Source organism: Lethenteron reissneri, chromosome 35, assembly GCF_015708825.2.
Source record: "Lethenteron reissneri isolate LAM-NWPU_2019-01 chromosome 35, ASM1570882v1, whole genome shotgun sequence".
NCBI classification, from domain to species: Eukaryota; Metazoa; Chordata; class Hyperoartia; order Petromyzontiformes; family Petromyzontidae; genus Lethenteron; species Lethenteron reissneri.
In genome coordinates, this window is record NC_083813.1 from 11,996,777 (window position 1) to 12,012,697 (window position 15,921).

General features: G+C 54.5%; 1 protein-coding gene across 2 annotated transcripts in view; it reads left to right on the top strand.

Moving 5' to 3' along the window:
- The first annotated feature begins 2,752 nt into the window (after positions 1 to 2,752).
- The window catches only part of LOC133350942 (teashirt homolog 3-like), a 129,841-nt gene continuing 116,672 nt past the window's right edge, over positions 2,753 to 15,921 (top strand). For both annotated transcript variants that reach the window (XM_061565787.1, XM_061565786.1), the window contains exon 1: positions 2,753 to 3,111. In XM_061565787.1, the coding sequence (XP_061421771.1) occupies positions 3,072 to 3,111 (40 nt within the window). In that variant the 5' untranslated portion in view covers positions 2,753 to 3,071. The remainder of the gene's footprint in view (positions 3,112 to 15,921) is intronic.

Here is a 15,921-nt window from a genome sequence, read left to right on the forward strand (position 1 = left end):
GGCAGCCGAGAGTCCAAACCGAGGAGTCGTCTTGTCCAGCAACAGCAACCCGCTGAGACGTGGCGAGTGGAGCTGATGGAGCTTTCGGAATGGAGAGACCACGTTGTGCTCGATGTTAATTACCTCGCCTGGTATGCAGGAGGATCGTGGGCTCGATTCCGACACCTTGCCGACGCCTGCTGTTTATGCGGATTTTGCGTTTCTCCCTCCCCGTGGTCGCGTGGATTTTGTCTCCGGGTCCTCCGGTTTTTTCCCTCCACATTTGTAATTGATAAATATCACGAGTTTCGAAAATTTGCCTGCTATAATTGTCCTCATCATCAGCCACTTTGTTGAGCTATCACTTGTGATGCGGCCAGGTCGCTTCTGAAAAATAGCTACATAGCCCAGTGGGCCTTACCTGGTGACAAAAAAAAGTTAGTTTAAATAATAGCGTGGGCGTCGTTAAAACTAATTGCAAACGCCCCCTTGCCTGCGTGGTTGGGTTCATGAATTATGCGCGCTTTGTTCGCTTTAATTTGTAAACAATTAACACCTCCGGGTGTTTTTGTAAAGGAGGTGGGGCGGCCAAGAGACCGCGGAACGCACCGCGAGCGAGCGAGAGCCGCACGTTAATTAATCTCGTCAATTCATTATCTCACTCGAATTAACCGATTATTAATTGATTCATTTATTAATGTGTCTGTGATTCGTACGTGGCCCCGGCTTGCTGGAGTGTAATTGGCGCCATGCTGAATTGATAAATTAATCGCTTCATTAATAGATCAATTGATAATACAGTTAATTGGTTGGTTAATTAATTGCTTTCATATGACGCACTACACTACAGCGACTGAATCGCCCGTGACGCGACAGGTTCGGCAGCCACGATACAGGCGGAGAGTTGTAGGTGATTGGGGGGGGCAGTGGGTGAGGGGGGGGAGCAGGGGGTGAGGGGGGGTTAGATGGTGAGAGGAGGCAGGGGAGAGAGATGGGGGGGGTTACATAAAGCAAAGTTTAAAAAAAATACGAAATGATGAACGAAGCAAAGTGCCGACTACACCGAGCATCTTCTTGTTTCCACTGATCGTAAAAAAAGAGAGAGAGGAGGGGGGAGGAAGATAATTAATGGGGGGGGTGGGGTAGGGGGGGTGAGTTGGCGGGATGGAAGAGGGAATGAGGAGCGGTGACTGCGCTCCCCTCGTGTCTCTGTCGTCTCTCGCTTATCTGCAGAGCGAGGTGAAGGGGAGGGAGGAAAGTGAGGTTGAGTAGGGGGGGGCGATCAGAGTTGGGAGGTGGGGGTTGGGGTGGGGTAGGGGTGGGGGTGGGGGTAGGGGGGGTTTCTGAAGGAAACATCGCGCAACTCCGAGGGCGAACATCTATTCACGGCGCACGAAGCGATCGAGCTCAGTGTCATCGATGATGCGCTCATCCCTTTACCTAACCACTCACCCACGTGTCCAGCCACCCGACCCTGCCAACCACCCTCCCGCCCGCCCACCAACGCATCCACCTACCCAACCACCCATTCAATCATCCACCCACTCAGGCACCCACCCACATACTCTCATACGCACCTACCCATCCACCCCATTCACCCACTCACCACTCACCCTACCACCCTCAGAACCGTATACCGACCCATCCCACCCACCGATCCATCCATCCACCCACTCACCCACCCAACCACCCACCCCCATCCACCCGTATACCCAACCACCCAAACAACCTCTTACCCACCCCTCCACCCACCCACCCCTCCACCCATCCACCCCTCCACCCACCCACATGCTCATCAAAGACACAGAGCCCTCAACCGCACCACCCTCAATCACTCTTCCCCCCTCCCTCTGTCTGTCTCTCTCTCTCTCACAACCCCCGCCCCTCAACATCCCCTACCCACCCACCCCGTCCCACATCCATCCCTCTCCTCCTACTCCTCCCCCTCCTCCTCCCCGCTATCTGCCCACTACAACATTCTCACATCCGTGAGTTCGCGCGCCGGCCACTCAAAGGACGCGGGCGGGCGGGCGGTCGCACGGACAGCCACGCGAACAGACAGACAGCCAGACGGACGGAACAACAGGCGGAACAAGCAGGCGGAACAAACAGGCGGACACGCACGGGACTTGACTCTCTCCCTCGTTCTCTTTTCCGCGATCGCCCTCGCGTCAAAGGCGCTCCTTGGGTCGCCCTCGCAGCGGCGGTGCCTCAAGCGCCGTCTCCTCGTTGGGCCGGGGAAGGTGCGGGGGGGTGTGGGGGGTGGAGTGGCATCAGAGAGCCTGAAAACGCGCGCCGCGAACACCGCTCGCAGTGAACAGAAGAGAGCGGACAGTGAGTGGTGTTCGAGAGAGGTGCAGAGAGAAGGGGAGAGAGAGAGTGGATGAGTTCAGATTGATCGAGAGACACGCAACAGAGACACGAACCTTCCTTTTCCGAGGCGACACGCTGCGACATCCAAAGCGGGGACCACGCCTCGCCATCAACCGCCACAGTCATCATCCGCATCATCACTGCCACCACCACCAACAACAACAACATCGTCGTCGTCATCAGCATCGACACCACGTGCGAAGGATAGCGCATCGCGCCATCGCGTGTGCGTGGGGAGTTCTGCCTGCCCGGGGACTGGCGACTTTGAGTGCCCGAAGAGCAAAGGGGGTTCGTGGGATCGTGCTGGGGGTGGGGGTGGTGGTGAGGGTGGTGGTGCGTGCGGTGGGAGAGGTGGGAATCAAATCAAGGAGGAGAGAGCGCGCGTTGTGGTCGCTGGGAGTGGTGGGAAGTGGCGAGCGGAGAAGCGTGGAGGCGGGTTGCGAGTGAGAGAGGGAGGGAGGGAAGAGAGAGGAGTGGAGGGAGGGAGGAAGGGACGGAGAGAAGGAGGGAGGCGCTGGAGCGAGGAGGTGGGGAGGACACGGGCAGGAGGGAGAGAGTCGAGTGAGGGAGAGAGGGCGGGAGAGGGAGGTGGGATCCCGAGACGAGAGAGAGAGAGAGGCAGTCGCTGCCTAAAGACGCCATTGAACGATCCGCGCGCCGAACCGCGCTCCGTGTCAACGCGGGACCCGGCGCGCATCGCCAGCGGCGTCCTCATCAGCATGCCGCGACGGAAGCAGCAAGCGCCGAGGCGTGCGTCCGGTAAGCAACACGGTGTGCTTGAATGTTGCGTGCCCCCATCCGTCTTTGTCTCTCCGTGACTTGTTATCCTGTCTCTGCCATCTGTCTCTCTATCTCCCTACTCTCCCCCCGCCCCACCGTCTCTCTGTAGTGGTGGGCAGCAAGCACGCACGCACACGCGCGCGCACGCACATACACGTGTGTGTGTGTAATGCGTTCCACGCTGTCTGTCATGTGAGCTGTTGTGCGTTGCCTATGATGTGAGACAGACGCGGACGCATCACCCGCGCGGCTGGTATCATGGGTGTCTCGCTCCGGGTGGGCGGGGGTAAAGTTTGGGATGGGTAACCTGGTTTGCCCACTTTTTGTGAGAGTTGAGAATGCTTTGATAATTAGTTAATGAATGCGAATTAAGGGGGGGGGGTGGAAGGTAAACACAGTAGGGAGCAGTATCGCAGTTGTTGAGTTTTCCATTTGCTCTGTCATGTTGTGTGAAGGTGGCTAGGAGATGTTCACTACCTCGCCGGATATGCAGGAGGTCGTGGGTTCTATCCCGACCCTGACGCCTGCTGCTGTGTATTTGGAGTTTTGCGGCGTCTCTCTTCCCGTGGTCGCGTGGATGTTTCTCGGGGTTCTCCGGTTTTTCCCTCCACATGTAAAAACAACTAAAACGTGTTTTTTAGAGTATTTGGCTGCAATACATTTCCACGCGATAAGCTACTAAGTTGAGCTATCATTTGTGATCGCAAGGTCGCTTCTGCACAAACACGATGTAGAGCTGGTAAAGTAAATTTTTTAACATAGTTTCGTTTTAGTTTTTACCACGACACAGCACCGGGAAAGGCGACGGACAGTCAGCGTGATGGCCTTTAATATTGTTTATAGATAGATCATGTGTATATGTATGTTGGACTTCTTTAGCACCGTACACAGCCAGCCGTGCTAATCGGAGGTGCGGCGATCCAACCGTGCTAAAAATCTGAGTTGATTGCATTGTTTTTTTTTGTATTTTATTTGTATTTTATTTCTTGCCCCTTTCAGTTACAATTCGCTTGATCTTTTTTACCGACGTAACGAAAGAAAACGCACGCAAAAAAAATAACTATGCTGACACGGACACACACACACACATTATATATAAATATATATTCAGTACTGTATATCCGAGCAAAGAGCCTCCGTCTGGTGCAGTTTTCGCAGACGAATTGCCATCCTCGATTTGACGTGTGATTGATTGTCCGTCATGCTAGGAACTTTGATCTATTCATTGCGGATAAACATCAATAAATCAGCCCCGCTCTCGACCGCTGCTACTGCAACGTCTGCTGCGTTAGAATAAAACGAAGAAGATAAACACGCGTATGGATGTGTGTGTGAGTGGTGCCACTGGGGGATACAAAGGCGGCCGGGCAGGTTTGGTGCTAACCAACCACCCACCCAATCACCCACCTCGTGTGCCGTTCCGGCCTTCATCGGTGCTACTCGCTAACAGCACTTGCCCCAACAGTATTTTAAGGCTATATGGGTGATATGTGTCTTTGTCTCTGTCTATGTGTGTCACCCGGCACACAAACAACAAAGACAAAAATTCCGCAGCCCCCCCCCCCCTCTTCCCCGTATAGCCCCAACAGACTTTTAGGGCAAGGGCGATTAGCGCGGACATTTGAAGGCCGGCACGGCGCACGAGGGATTGGGTGGCCGGCACCTCGCCCGCCCGCTCGGCCGCCGTTGTCTCCATAGTGCCGATGTTTTAACACGTCGCACCAGGTACTCATTTTCATGCTGAGTCGACCTAGGGGGAGGAGGCGCAGGACCGGTTCAATTATTCGGCACGGGTGTTGGCCGTGAGCGGGAATATGACTCGTGTCGCTGGGTTTCGTATTGCAGCGCGATTACCACTATACTACGGCGTGTGCGTGTGTGCGTGTGTGTGTGTGTGCGTGTGTGTGCGTGCGTGTGTGTGTGTGCGCGTATATATGTGTGTGCGTGTGCGCGTGTGTGTGTGCGCGTGTGTGTGTGTGTGTGTGCGTGTGTGTACGTGTGTGTGCGTGTATATACGTGCGTGTGTATACGTGCGTGTGTATACGTGTGTATACGTGTGTACGTGTGTGTGTGTGTCACCAGCACACAGATCCACGCACACGCGGTTACGCCGCCGACCGCTGTGGGATACTCGCAGAAGATTGTTGGCACCTGTCACGAAATGCTCGTGCCACGCCGTGCTACACCGTGCCACTCTGTGCCATACCTTAGCCACATCTTAGCCACACCGTGCTACGTCGTCCCCACACCGCGCCACGCCGTGCTACATCGCGCTAAACCGCGACACACCGCGACGCACCGTGACGCACCGTGCCACAAGCCACGGGCTAACGCACCGTGCCACAAGCCACGGGCTAACGCACCGTGCCACAAGCCACGGGCTAACGCACCGTGCCACAAGCCACGGGCTAACGCGGTGGTCTACACACTGGCGCGCGTGGAGGTTCGACGTTCGGGCAAGCTCAAGGGAGCCACTGGGGAGCATTTGGAACGCGGGGAAGCGCGGGCTCGATGGACAAGGCGCAAGGGTGGCAGGGAGAGACCGGGGGGAGGCTTAGCGAAGCGTGGGGTTGTGGAGATCGCGGCGCGCGACGGGAGGGGGCAGAAGCAAGGGGTGAGGTCGTCACGAGAAGGTGGCAGAGGACGCGGCGTGAGGGGAGGCAACGTGGAGGAGGAGGGAGCGAAGTGGGGAGCAGGGCGTAGGGGAAGGAAGCAGGGCGTAGGGGAGGTAAGCAGGGCGTAGGGGAGGTAAGCAGGGCGTAGCAGGAGGAGGGAGCGTAATGCATCGCTGCGACGAAGCAGAGGGAAGCAGGGGGGGGGGGGCAGGGGGTGTCGAAGGAGGAAGTAGGAGGTGGAAGAGGCGCGATCAGAAGGTAGTCGGAGGGAAAATGATACTCGCATATCCGGCGACAGGCACGGCATGGGGTAGGGGGGTTCGAGTATGCGAAACGCGGTGGTGGTGGTGGTAGTTGTGGTGGATGTAGTTGTTGTGGTGGTTGTTGTGGTAATTGTGGTGTTTCTGGTTGTGCTGGTTATAGTGGTGGTGGTGGTTGTGGTGGTCGTGGTGGTGGTTGCGAGAATGGCCCAGTGGTTTAGTTGAGATGTCTCTCTCTCTCTCGTCCCACCCCGCACCGTCTCCGCCTCTCACGGCCCGTCAGAACGACTCTGTTTCCCTTTTGATTTAATTGTCTGCCGCCTGACAGGCACATTCATCAGTGGGCTTAATGGTCAATCAAAACCTGGCAGCCTGAGTGCTTTCATTCTCTATCGAGAGCGGTCCCGACTCTCCGGGCTCCCCTTAATGGCTGCCGCAAGTTTGATGACCGAGTGAACAGCTATTTAGCGGGATAAAGCATTAAGTCGCAATGTTTATTTTTTATTTGTTTCATTATCTGCATTGTCCACCCCCCCCCCCCAACTGATGAATTCGGATCGAGAGAACGAGATAAGATGACCGCTAACCAACCGACTCGCACGACCCACCCGTGTCTCGTAGGGTACGGAAATGTATTCGTAGTGTCGGTAAATCCAGGCGGAGGATATCGTCTCGAGACGACTCACGGCTGTGGGGAAAGGAGGGTGGACTCACCATGTCACCTGGAGCGCGTGACGGCCGCGGCAAGGCCACGCGTGATTCAGCAGATGGATGCCGATGTCCAGGTCTGATCTGCAGCTCGCCTTCGCTCAGGGCGAACTGTGGCTGGCGTGATCAGTCACCTGTGTTCGATTCCCGGCCACGGCTAGCAATCACGTCACAGTGCAGCGATTTATCTACATTCCGTGTATGTCTTCTGCACCTCCGATTAGCGCGGCCGGCTACGTACGGTGCGATAGAAGCTCAACATACACACGACACAGTGTCGCTCTCTATCTGTCTTTATTTTCTGCACAGGTCGAGGTCGCACTTAACACCGCTCTTGTTCACCAACCGACGCGGTGAAGTATGGTCAGACGAACCCCCCCCCCCCTCCACCCCCGTCCTCCCCCAACGACCAACATTGCTGCCTTCAATCCAGCAGTGGATTTGGTAGGAGAGGGGGGGGGGATGTTGATTCGCTAGTTTCACGGTCCTTGCGAGGTTTTAAAACGCGCCTCTTGCGATAGCAGCGGCCGCATTGTTAGCGATGCACATGCGGCCATCGGATACATCCGAGTCTCTCGCATATGTTCTCGCGTCATCACGCAATCACATCCACCTTTCACTCACATCCACCACTCACTCACGTCCACCACTCACTCACGTCCACCACTCACTCACATCCACCACTCACATTCACCACTCACTCACATGCACCACTCACTAACATTCACCACTCACATCTACCACTCACTCACATCCACCACTCACTCACATCCACCAGTCACTCACATCCACCACTCACTCACGTCCACCACTCATTCACATCCACCACTCACATCCACCACTCACTAACTCACATCCACCACTCACTCACATCCACCACTCAATCACGTCCACCACTCACTCACATTCACCACTCACATCCACCACTCACTCACATCCACCACTCACATCCACCACTCACTCACATCCACCACTCACTCACATCCACCACTCACGTCCACCACTCATTCACATCCACCACTCACATCCACCACTCACTCACTGACATCCACCACTCACTCACATCCACCACTCAATCACGTCCACCACTCACTCACATCCACCACTCACATCCACCACTCACTCACGTCCACCACTCACGTCCACCACTCACATCCACCTCTCACATCCACCACTCACATCCACCACTCACTCACGTCCACCACTCACGTCCACCACTCACATCCACCTCTCACATCCACCACTCACTCACATCCACCACTCATTCACGTCCACCACTCACTCACGTCCACCACTCACTCACATCCACCACTCACTCACATCCACCACTCGCTCACATCCACCACTCACTCACATCCACCACTCACTAACATCCACCACTCACTCACATCCACCACTCACATCCACCACTCACTCACATCCACCACTCACTAACATCCACCACTCACATCCACCACTCACATCCACCACTCACTCACATCCACCACTCACATCCACCACTCACGTCCACCACTCACTCACATCCACCACTCACTCACATCACTCACTCACATCCACCAATCACTCACGTCCACCACTCACTCACATCCACCACTCACATTCACCACTCACTCACATCACTCACTCACATCCACCACTCACTCACATCCACCACTCACTCACATCCACCACCCACTCACATCCACCACTCACTCACGTCCACCACTCACTCACATCCAGCACTCACATTCATCACTCACTCACATCCACCACTGACATCCACCACTCACATTCATCACTCACTCACATCCACCACTCACATTCATCACTCACTCACATCCATCACTCACTCACATCCACCACTCACTCACATCCACCACTCACTCACATCCACCACTCACTCACATCCACCACTCACTCACAACCACCACTCACATCCACCACTCACTCACATCCACCACTCACTCACATCCACCACTCACTCACAACCACCACTCACATCCACCACTCACTCACATCCACCACTCACATCCACTACTCACTCACATCCACCACTCACATCCACCACTCACTCACATCCACCACTCACTCACATCCACCACTCACATCCACCACTCACTCACATCCACCACTCACATCCACCACTCACTCACATCCACCACTCACATCCACCACTCACTCACATCCACCACTCACTCACATCCACCACTCACATCCACCACTCACATCCACCACTCACTCACGTTCACCACTCATTCACGTCCACCACTCACTCACATCCACCACTCACATCCATAACTCACATCCACCACTCACTCACATCCACCACTCACTCACATCCACCACTTACTCACATCCACCACTCACTCACTCACATCCATAACTCACATCCACCACTCACTCACATCCACCACTCACTCACATCCACCACTCACATCCACCACTCACTCACTCATTCACTCACATCCACCACTCACATCCACCACTCACATCCACCTCTCACATCCACCCCTCACTCACTTCCACCACGCACTCACATCCACCACTCACTCACATCCATCACTCACTCACATCCACCACTCACATCCACCACTCACGTCCACCACTCACTCACATTCACCACTCACTCACATCCACCACTTACATCCACCACTCACATCCACCACTCACATCCACCACTCACTCACGTCCACCACTCATTCATGTCCACGACTCACTCACATCCACCACTCACTCACATCCATAACTCACATCCACAACTCACTCACATCCACCACTCACTCAAGTCCACCACTCACTCACATCAACCACTTACTCACATCCACCACTTACATCCACCACTCACATCCACCACTCACTCACATGCACCACTCACATCCACCACTCGCATCCACCTCTCACATCCACCCCTCACTCACTTCCACCACGCACTCACATCCACCACGCACTCACAGCCACCACTCACTCACATCCACCACTCACTCACATCCACCACTCACATCCACCATTCACTCACATCCACCACTCACATCTACCACTTACTCACATCCACCACTTACTCACATCCATCACTCACATCCACCACTCACGTCGACCACTCACTCACGTCCACCACTCACTCACGTCCACCACGCTCTCACATCCGCCACTCACTCACATCCACCACTCACTCATATCCACCACTCACTCACATCCGCCACGCACGTCACGCTCACACATCACACGCGTCTCTCACAACATCTCCAGCTCGCGCACCATCTTTGAGGATTGTATTGTAACTTTTAGTGTTTTCATTGATTCCGCGCCTTCTTAAATAATTCCTATCCTCTATAACCCCCCGCGACCCCCAATCCGAACCACCCTGCAGCGCACCCCCCCCCCCCACGTCACACTCGCTCGGGAAATTAAGCGGAGCATATTGAGAGAGGAAGCGAGAGAGAGAGAACATCCACGGTAACAACCCAATTGGCCGAAGAGGTTAAGCCGGGGATGGGATAATGCGTGCGTGAGTCTGACAGTTTGCCCAAAGGGGAGCTTAATACATGCTCACACACAGACGCTCACACACACGCTCACACACACACACGCTCACACACAGAGACGCTCACACACACACTCACACACACAGACACAAACACAGACGCACACACACACGCTCACACACATACAGACGCTCACACACACACACACGCTCACTACACACGCTCACACACACACGCTCACACACACGTATGCTCACATACACGCACGCTCACACACACACGTGCTCACACACACGCTCACACACACACGCTCACACACACAGACCCTCACACACACACTCACGCTCACACACACGCTCACGCACACACATGCTCACACGCTCACGCTCCTCGGCAAGGTTTTTTGTCTTCACGGCGCGAGTTATTGAATCGTCTGAAGTTGAACAGAGATTCCCCTGCCGGAGCTCTTAGCGAGGAGGAGGAGGGAGAAGACGGCGCTTCGAGTGCCGTCTTCGGGACCTTCTCGAGTCGCCCGCTCGCTCGAGTCGCCCGCTCGCTCGAGCCGCGGCGGCTTTGGCGGCGCTGTCCGTGGTGCCTGCGCGGGACGCCTCTTCGTGTGTTGATCGAGTTCGTGTGCTCGTGTGTTGTACGAGTTGGTGTGTTCGTGTCGACTCAGCCTCAAATGAGTACCTGGAGCGGTGCGTAAACATCGTCACTAGTGAGACAAAGGCGGCCGGGCGTGGTGTTGGCCATCCACCCCTTCGTGCGTGTGCCGTGCCGGCCTTCATAAGTGCTCGTTAATAGCACTGTGCGATGTTGTGTCGTGTGTGATGTGTAGTGTACGCGTGTGATGTTATATAGCGTGCGTGATGTTGTGCAGTGGGCCTTATTGTGCAGCGTGTGATTTTACGCCCCTCGTTTGTGTGAATTTGTCTGACTCTTGCATGGCGAGTGCGTGTTATTTTGTAAATTGGTACAGCATGTGTGACGAAAGGCGGTGCGCTGTGTGTCTGCGTGGGAGCGGTAGTACGAACCCGGCGACTCGAGTTCGATTCCCGCTCACGTTCAATACCAGTGACGATTATCTGAATCGGCCCTGGGCCTCCCCTAGGTCGACTCGGCCTCAAATGTGTACCTGGTGCGATGTGTCGGCATCGACGCTGTGATGGTAAAGGTGACCGGGCGGCCAACCCCCTCGTGTGGCGGGCTTCATTGGTGCTCGCTAATAGCACTTGCTCCAACAGTCGATCGTGGTTATACGGGGGACCTTTATGTTCGCGTACGTGAACTTATATGCCGTGTCTGTGTGTATGTGTGTACGTCTGTGTGAGATTGTAAAGTGCACCTAGCCTGGCACAAACACCGTGATAACGTCACCACCACTTAGTGGCGAACGCCGGTCGCTCTTGTTGCATGGACGTGTGTCTGTGTGTCTTTGTCTCAATTGGTAAACGCCTGCGTATGTGTGTGTGATTTGTAGGCTGTATTGCGTGTGCGTGTGTGTGAGTCTGTTCGTGATTTTTACACCGTGTGTCTGTGCATTATGTAGGAATTGGTGGTCGTATACATCGTGTTTCACTTTGCACCTTCTCTGCGCGCGTGTGTGCGTCTGAGTGTACATACGACTAGTGTGTTTTGTTATTTTAGATAACGCGCGCGCGTCTGTGTGTATCTGCTTCTGTGTGTTGTGTGTGCGCCTGTGTGTACGGTCTGATTGTAGTGTGTACGGTAAGCGCGCTGCACTACGAACCTGGCGCCCCGAGTTCGATTCCCGCTCACGGCCAACACCAGTGACGATAATCTGAACCGGCCCTGGGCCTCCCCTAGGTCGACTCAACCTCAAATGAGTACCTGGTGCGGTGTGCAAAAAACATCGCCACTGGGGAGACAAAGGCGGCCGGGCGTGGTGTTGGCCACCCACCTCGCTAACAGCACTTGCCCCTACAGTCTGTTACAGGCTACACGGGGGATCTTTGTCTTCGTCTTTCACGGTCTGATTGTACACGCCGGCTGTGTGTGTGTGCCATTGGATACGCCCTGGGTGCATTATGCAGAGATGCATTGTAGAGAGATGCATTGTAGAGAGATGCATTGTAGAGAGATGCATTGTAGAGAGATGCATTGTAGAGAGATGTATTTGGAGACGCTACACCCCGTGTAGCGTCAATCGGTTGGGTGGTGGGTTTTGCGCACCGCGCTCTAATCCCGGTGACACTGAACCTGTTCTGAACCTCCCCTAGGTCGACTCAGCCTTAATAGATTACCCTACTTAGTGCGGCGTGTGTGAACGTCGGTGGTTGGGATACAAAGGTGGTCGGGCGTGGCTTTGGCGACATCGAGCGTCGTGCTCGAATAGGTGCTCCTCGCGAACAGCACTTGCCAACAACATTTTTTTGTTAAGGCTATACGGGGCATCTTTGTCTTTGTGTACGCACGTACGTAGGCACGTGTCTGCGTGTGCTTAGTTTGTCTATGTATGCGTAGCTATGTGCGTGTGTGTCCGTGTTTGTATGTACGCGTACGTGTGTACGTGTGCACGTGTGTACGTGTGCAACAAATCTCTTGCCTCAACAGTCTGTTCATGCTACACGGGGGGTCGTGGGAGCGGTGGCGCAGTGGTTAGCGCGCTGCGCTACGAACCTCACCCCCCGAGTTCGACTCTAGCACACTACCAATTATCAGTGGCGAAGATCTGCACCGGTCCTGGGCCTCCTTTAGGTCGACTCAACCTCCAATGAGTACCTGCTACGGTGTGTGAAAACATCGCCACAAGAGAGACAAAGGTGGCTGGGCCTGGTGCTCGCCACCCCACCCCCTCGTGTGCCGTGCCGCAACCCTCCTAGGTGGTCGCTAAGAGCACTTGTCCCTGCAGTCTGCTAACAAGGCTATATGGGCGATCTTTGTCTTTGTGTGCCTGGGTGCGCGTGTGCATGTAAGCGTCTGTATGTAAATGTGTCTGTGTGTAAATGTGTCTGTATGTATAGTGTCTGTATGTAAATGTATCTGTGTGTATAGTGTCTGTATGTATACGTGTCTGTATGTAAATGTGTCTGTGTGTATAGTGTATGTATGTATACGTGTCTGTATGTATACGTGTCTGTATGTATAGTGTCTGTATGTAAACGGGTCTGTATGCAAATGTGTCTGTGTGTGTAGTGTCTGTATGTATACGTATCTGTATGTATACGTGTCTGTGTGTATAGTGTCTGTATGTAAACGGGTCTGTATGTAAATGTGTCTGTGTGTGAAGTGTCTGTATGTATACGTGTCTGTATGTATACGTGTCTGTGTGTATAGAGTTTGTATGTATACGGGTCTGTGTGGATGGTGGTGTCTGTATGTATGTATACGTGCCTGTATATTGCATGTGTGTGTAGACGTGCCTGTACGTGTAACGTGTCTGTGTGTACGCAGGACATGTTGACGCGCGTACATTCCTTACGCACCAGACCCATTCGCGTTAACGCGTAGCCAGCCACTCGGCGCTGTATAACGATGGCCATACTTCACCACGCGGGTCAACGCGGCGAGATGAAGGGGATAGGGTTGCCAGGCACCGCTTCGCCGTGGCTTGGTCGAATTGAACTCGACGTGGGCCTCGGGTTGATGGGATCCTTGGCGTGCTAACCGCTGCGCCACCGCTCCACCGCTCCGCGCTGCTGCATCATCATCAGCAGAATGCAGCAGCAGCAGCAGCCACCGCATTGATCATCATCAACAACCACCGCGTTCACCACGTTGATCGTCGTCATTAATCCGCTGCTGGATGAAAGTCTTTACGACAATCCGCTGCTATCTTTCATTGGACCTGCAGCGCAACTCACAATCCACACTCACTTTGTTATGATTATCAAACCACTGCTGGATGAACGCCACTCTCGCAAGCCATCGTTATTTATCACTGGCGTTGTATGACCACCGGCATTACCATCATCACCATGATCACCACCGTCATCATCAATCAACTGCTGGATGAAAGCCTCTCCCACAACGCGTCGCGAAATCTCACGCGCGTTGCATGGCCACCACCATCATCACCATCAACACCCTCGCCATCATCATCATCACCACCACCATCAATCCACTGCTGGATAGATGCCCCTCCAGCAATGCTTCGCTATCAGTCAGCGGTCTTGCGACGCGGCCAGCACAGCGAGCGATCCACCCGCGCCGTTTCTTAAGCCTGAAAAGACACAGCGCCGCGTTAGAACGCGCTAGAACATCCCCGACCCTCCGCACGAACATCCGACGCACTACAACAGCCGTCGAGCTGGAACGTCCGCGAGTCGGGGTTGTCGTTCGAGCCTGCGATCTCAGTCGGGGCTCGTGGTGAAAGAGAAAAAAAATACACAAATGTGCAGCGTCGAAATCAAGCGCCGAGACGGGCTTCTTTCGCCGTGTTAAATGAACACATTTCATCGCGAGGACAATAACACGGAACAAATATAACCACACGCGCACGCTTACGGACCAACGTGGCAAGTTGCCGCTCGCGTGTAGCACCTGTGAATGTAGGCACGGCACACGAGGGGGGGCGGGAGGGGGTGGCCAGCACCACGCTCGGCCGCCTTTGTCTCCCGCACCAGGTCCTCCTTTAAGGCAGAGTCGACCAACACGCATGCAATAAACAGCCGAGTTACGAATCACAGATTTTACTTGGTATTCTGTTTTAATACATATATGTGCACGTACCATCTGCAAATTGCAAGTGACATTGCCACTGGTTATTCAGATTCCGGACAACCCTTTGTGCGAGCGGTATTCACGGCGTGACGCCGATGCGGTGTTAGGCGTGAGCGTTCCACAAGTGACGGCTTGCGGTTTCGCCTTTGTTGTTGTCACTGTTGTTTAGAGTAATCTGCTTGTAGAATGGCTGTGAAATGTGACGCGGAGAGACGCACAGGCAGACACAGACAGAGAGAGAGAGTTAATCACGTGGGCTTATTGCAGAGGTACAAGCAGATATGTGCACATACACACACACGCGCAGACATAGCTGCGCAGAGACAGATACACACGCGCGCAGAGGACAATGACGAACAGGGAGAGACACAGATACACGCAGACGCATTGAGGCATGTGTAAAACACACGCACAAAGACAAATATCACCTGTATCGCCTTAACATGCTTAGCGAGTACCGATGTAGGTCGGCACGGCACACGAGAACGGTAGGTGGCCAACACCTCGCTCGCCCCCCTGTATGTATGTTGAACTTCTTTCGCACCGTACGTAGCCAACCGTGCTAATCGCAGGGGTGCGCCTGTGACTCGTAACACATCGCCCCAGCCACTCGTTTCAAGCTGAGCGAACCTAGGGGAAGCCCAGGACTGTCTCCGATAATCGTCATTGGTTGGCCATCAGCGGGAATCGAACTCGGGTCGCCGGCTTCGCAGTGCAGTGCGCTAGCCACTATCCTGCCTCTCCCCACATGAACAGAAAGACACACGCACACAGACACACGTATAGACATCGACACGTACACACGAGGCGCCACAAGAACGAACGGACATCAACACCGACACACACCACGCACCGGATCCCAACATGAAGCAGCCGGCATTCGCCACGAAGTGCCAGCGCTCGTGCCAGGCTAGGTGCACTTTCAGGTTATCACGTGAAGCGTTGAAGGCTCGAAGCTGCTGGCAGGAGGTCAAGGGACCGGGCTCAGATGCCGCGTGTTGAGTGACTGAGATCACTGCCAAGATGCACCGCCTGCACTCCCTACTCTGACAACTTGCTGCG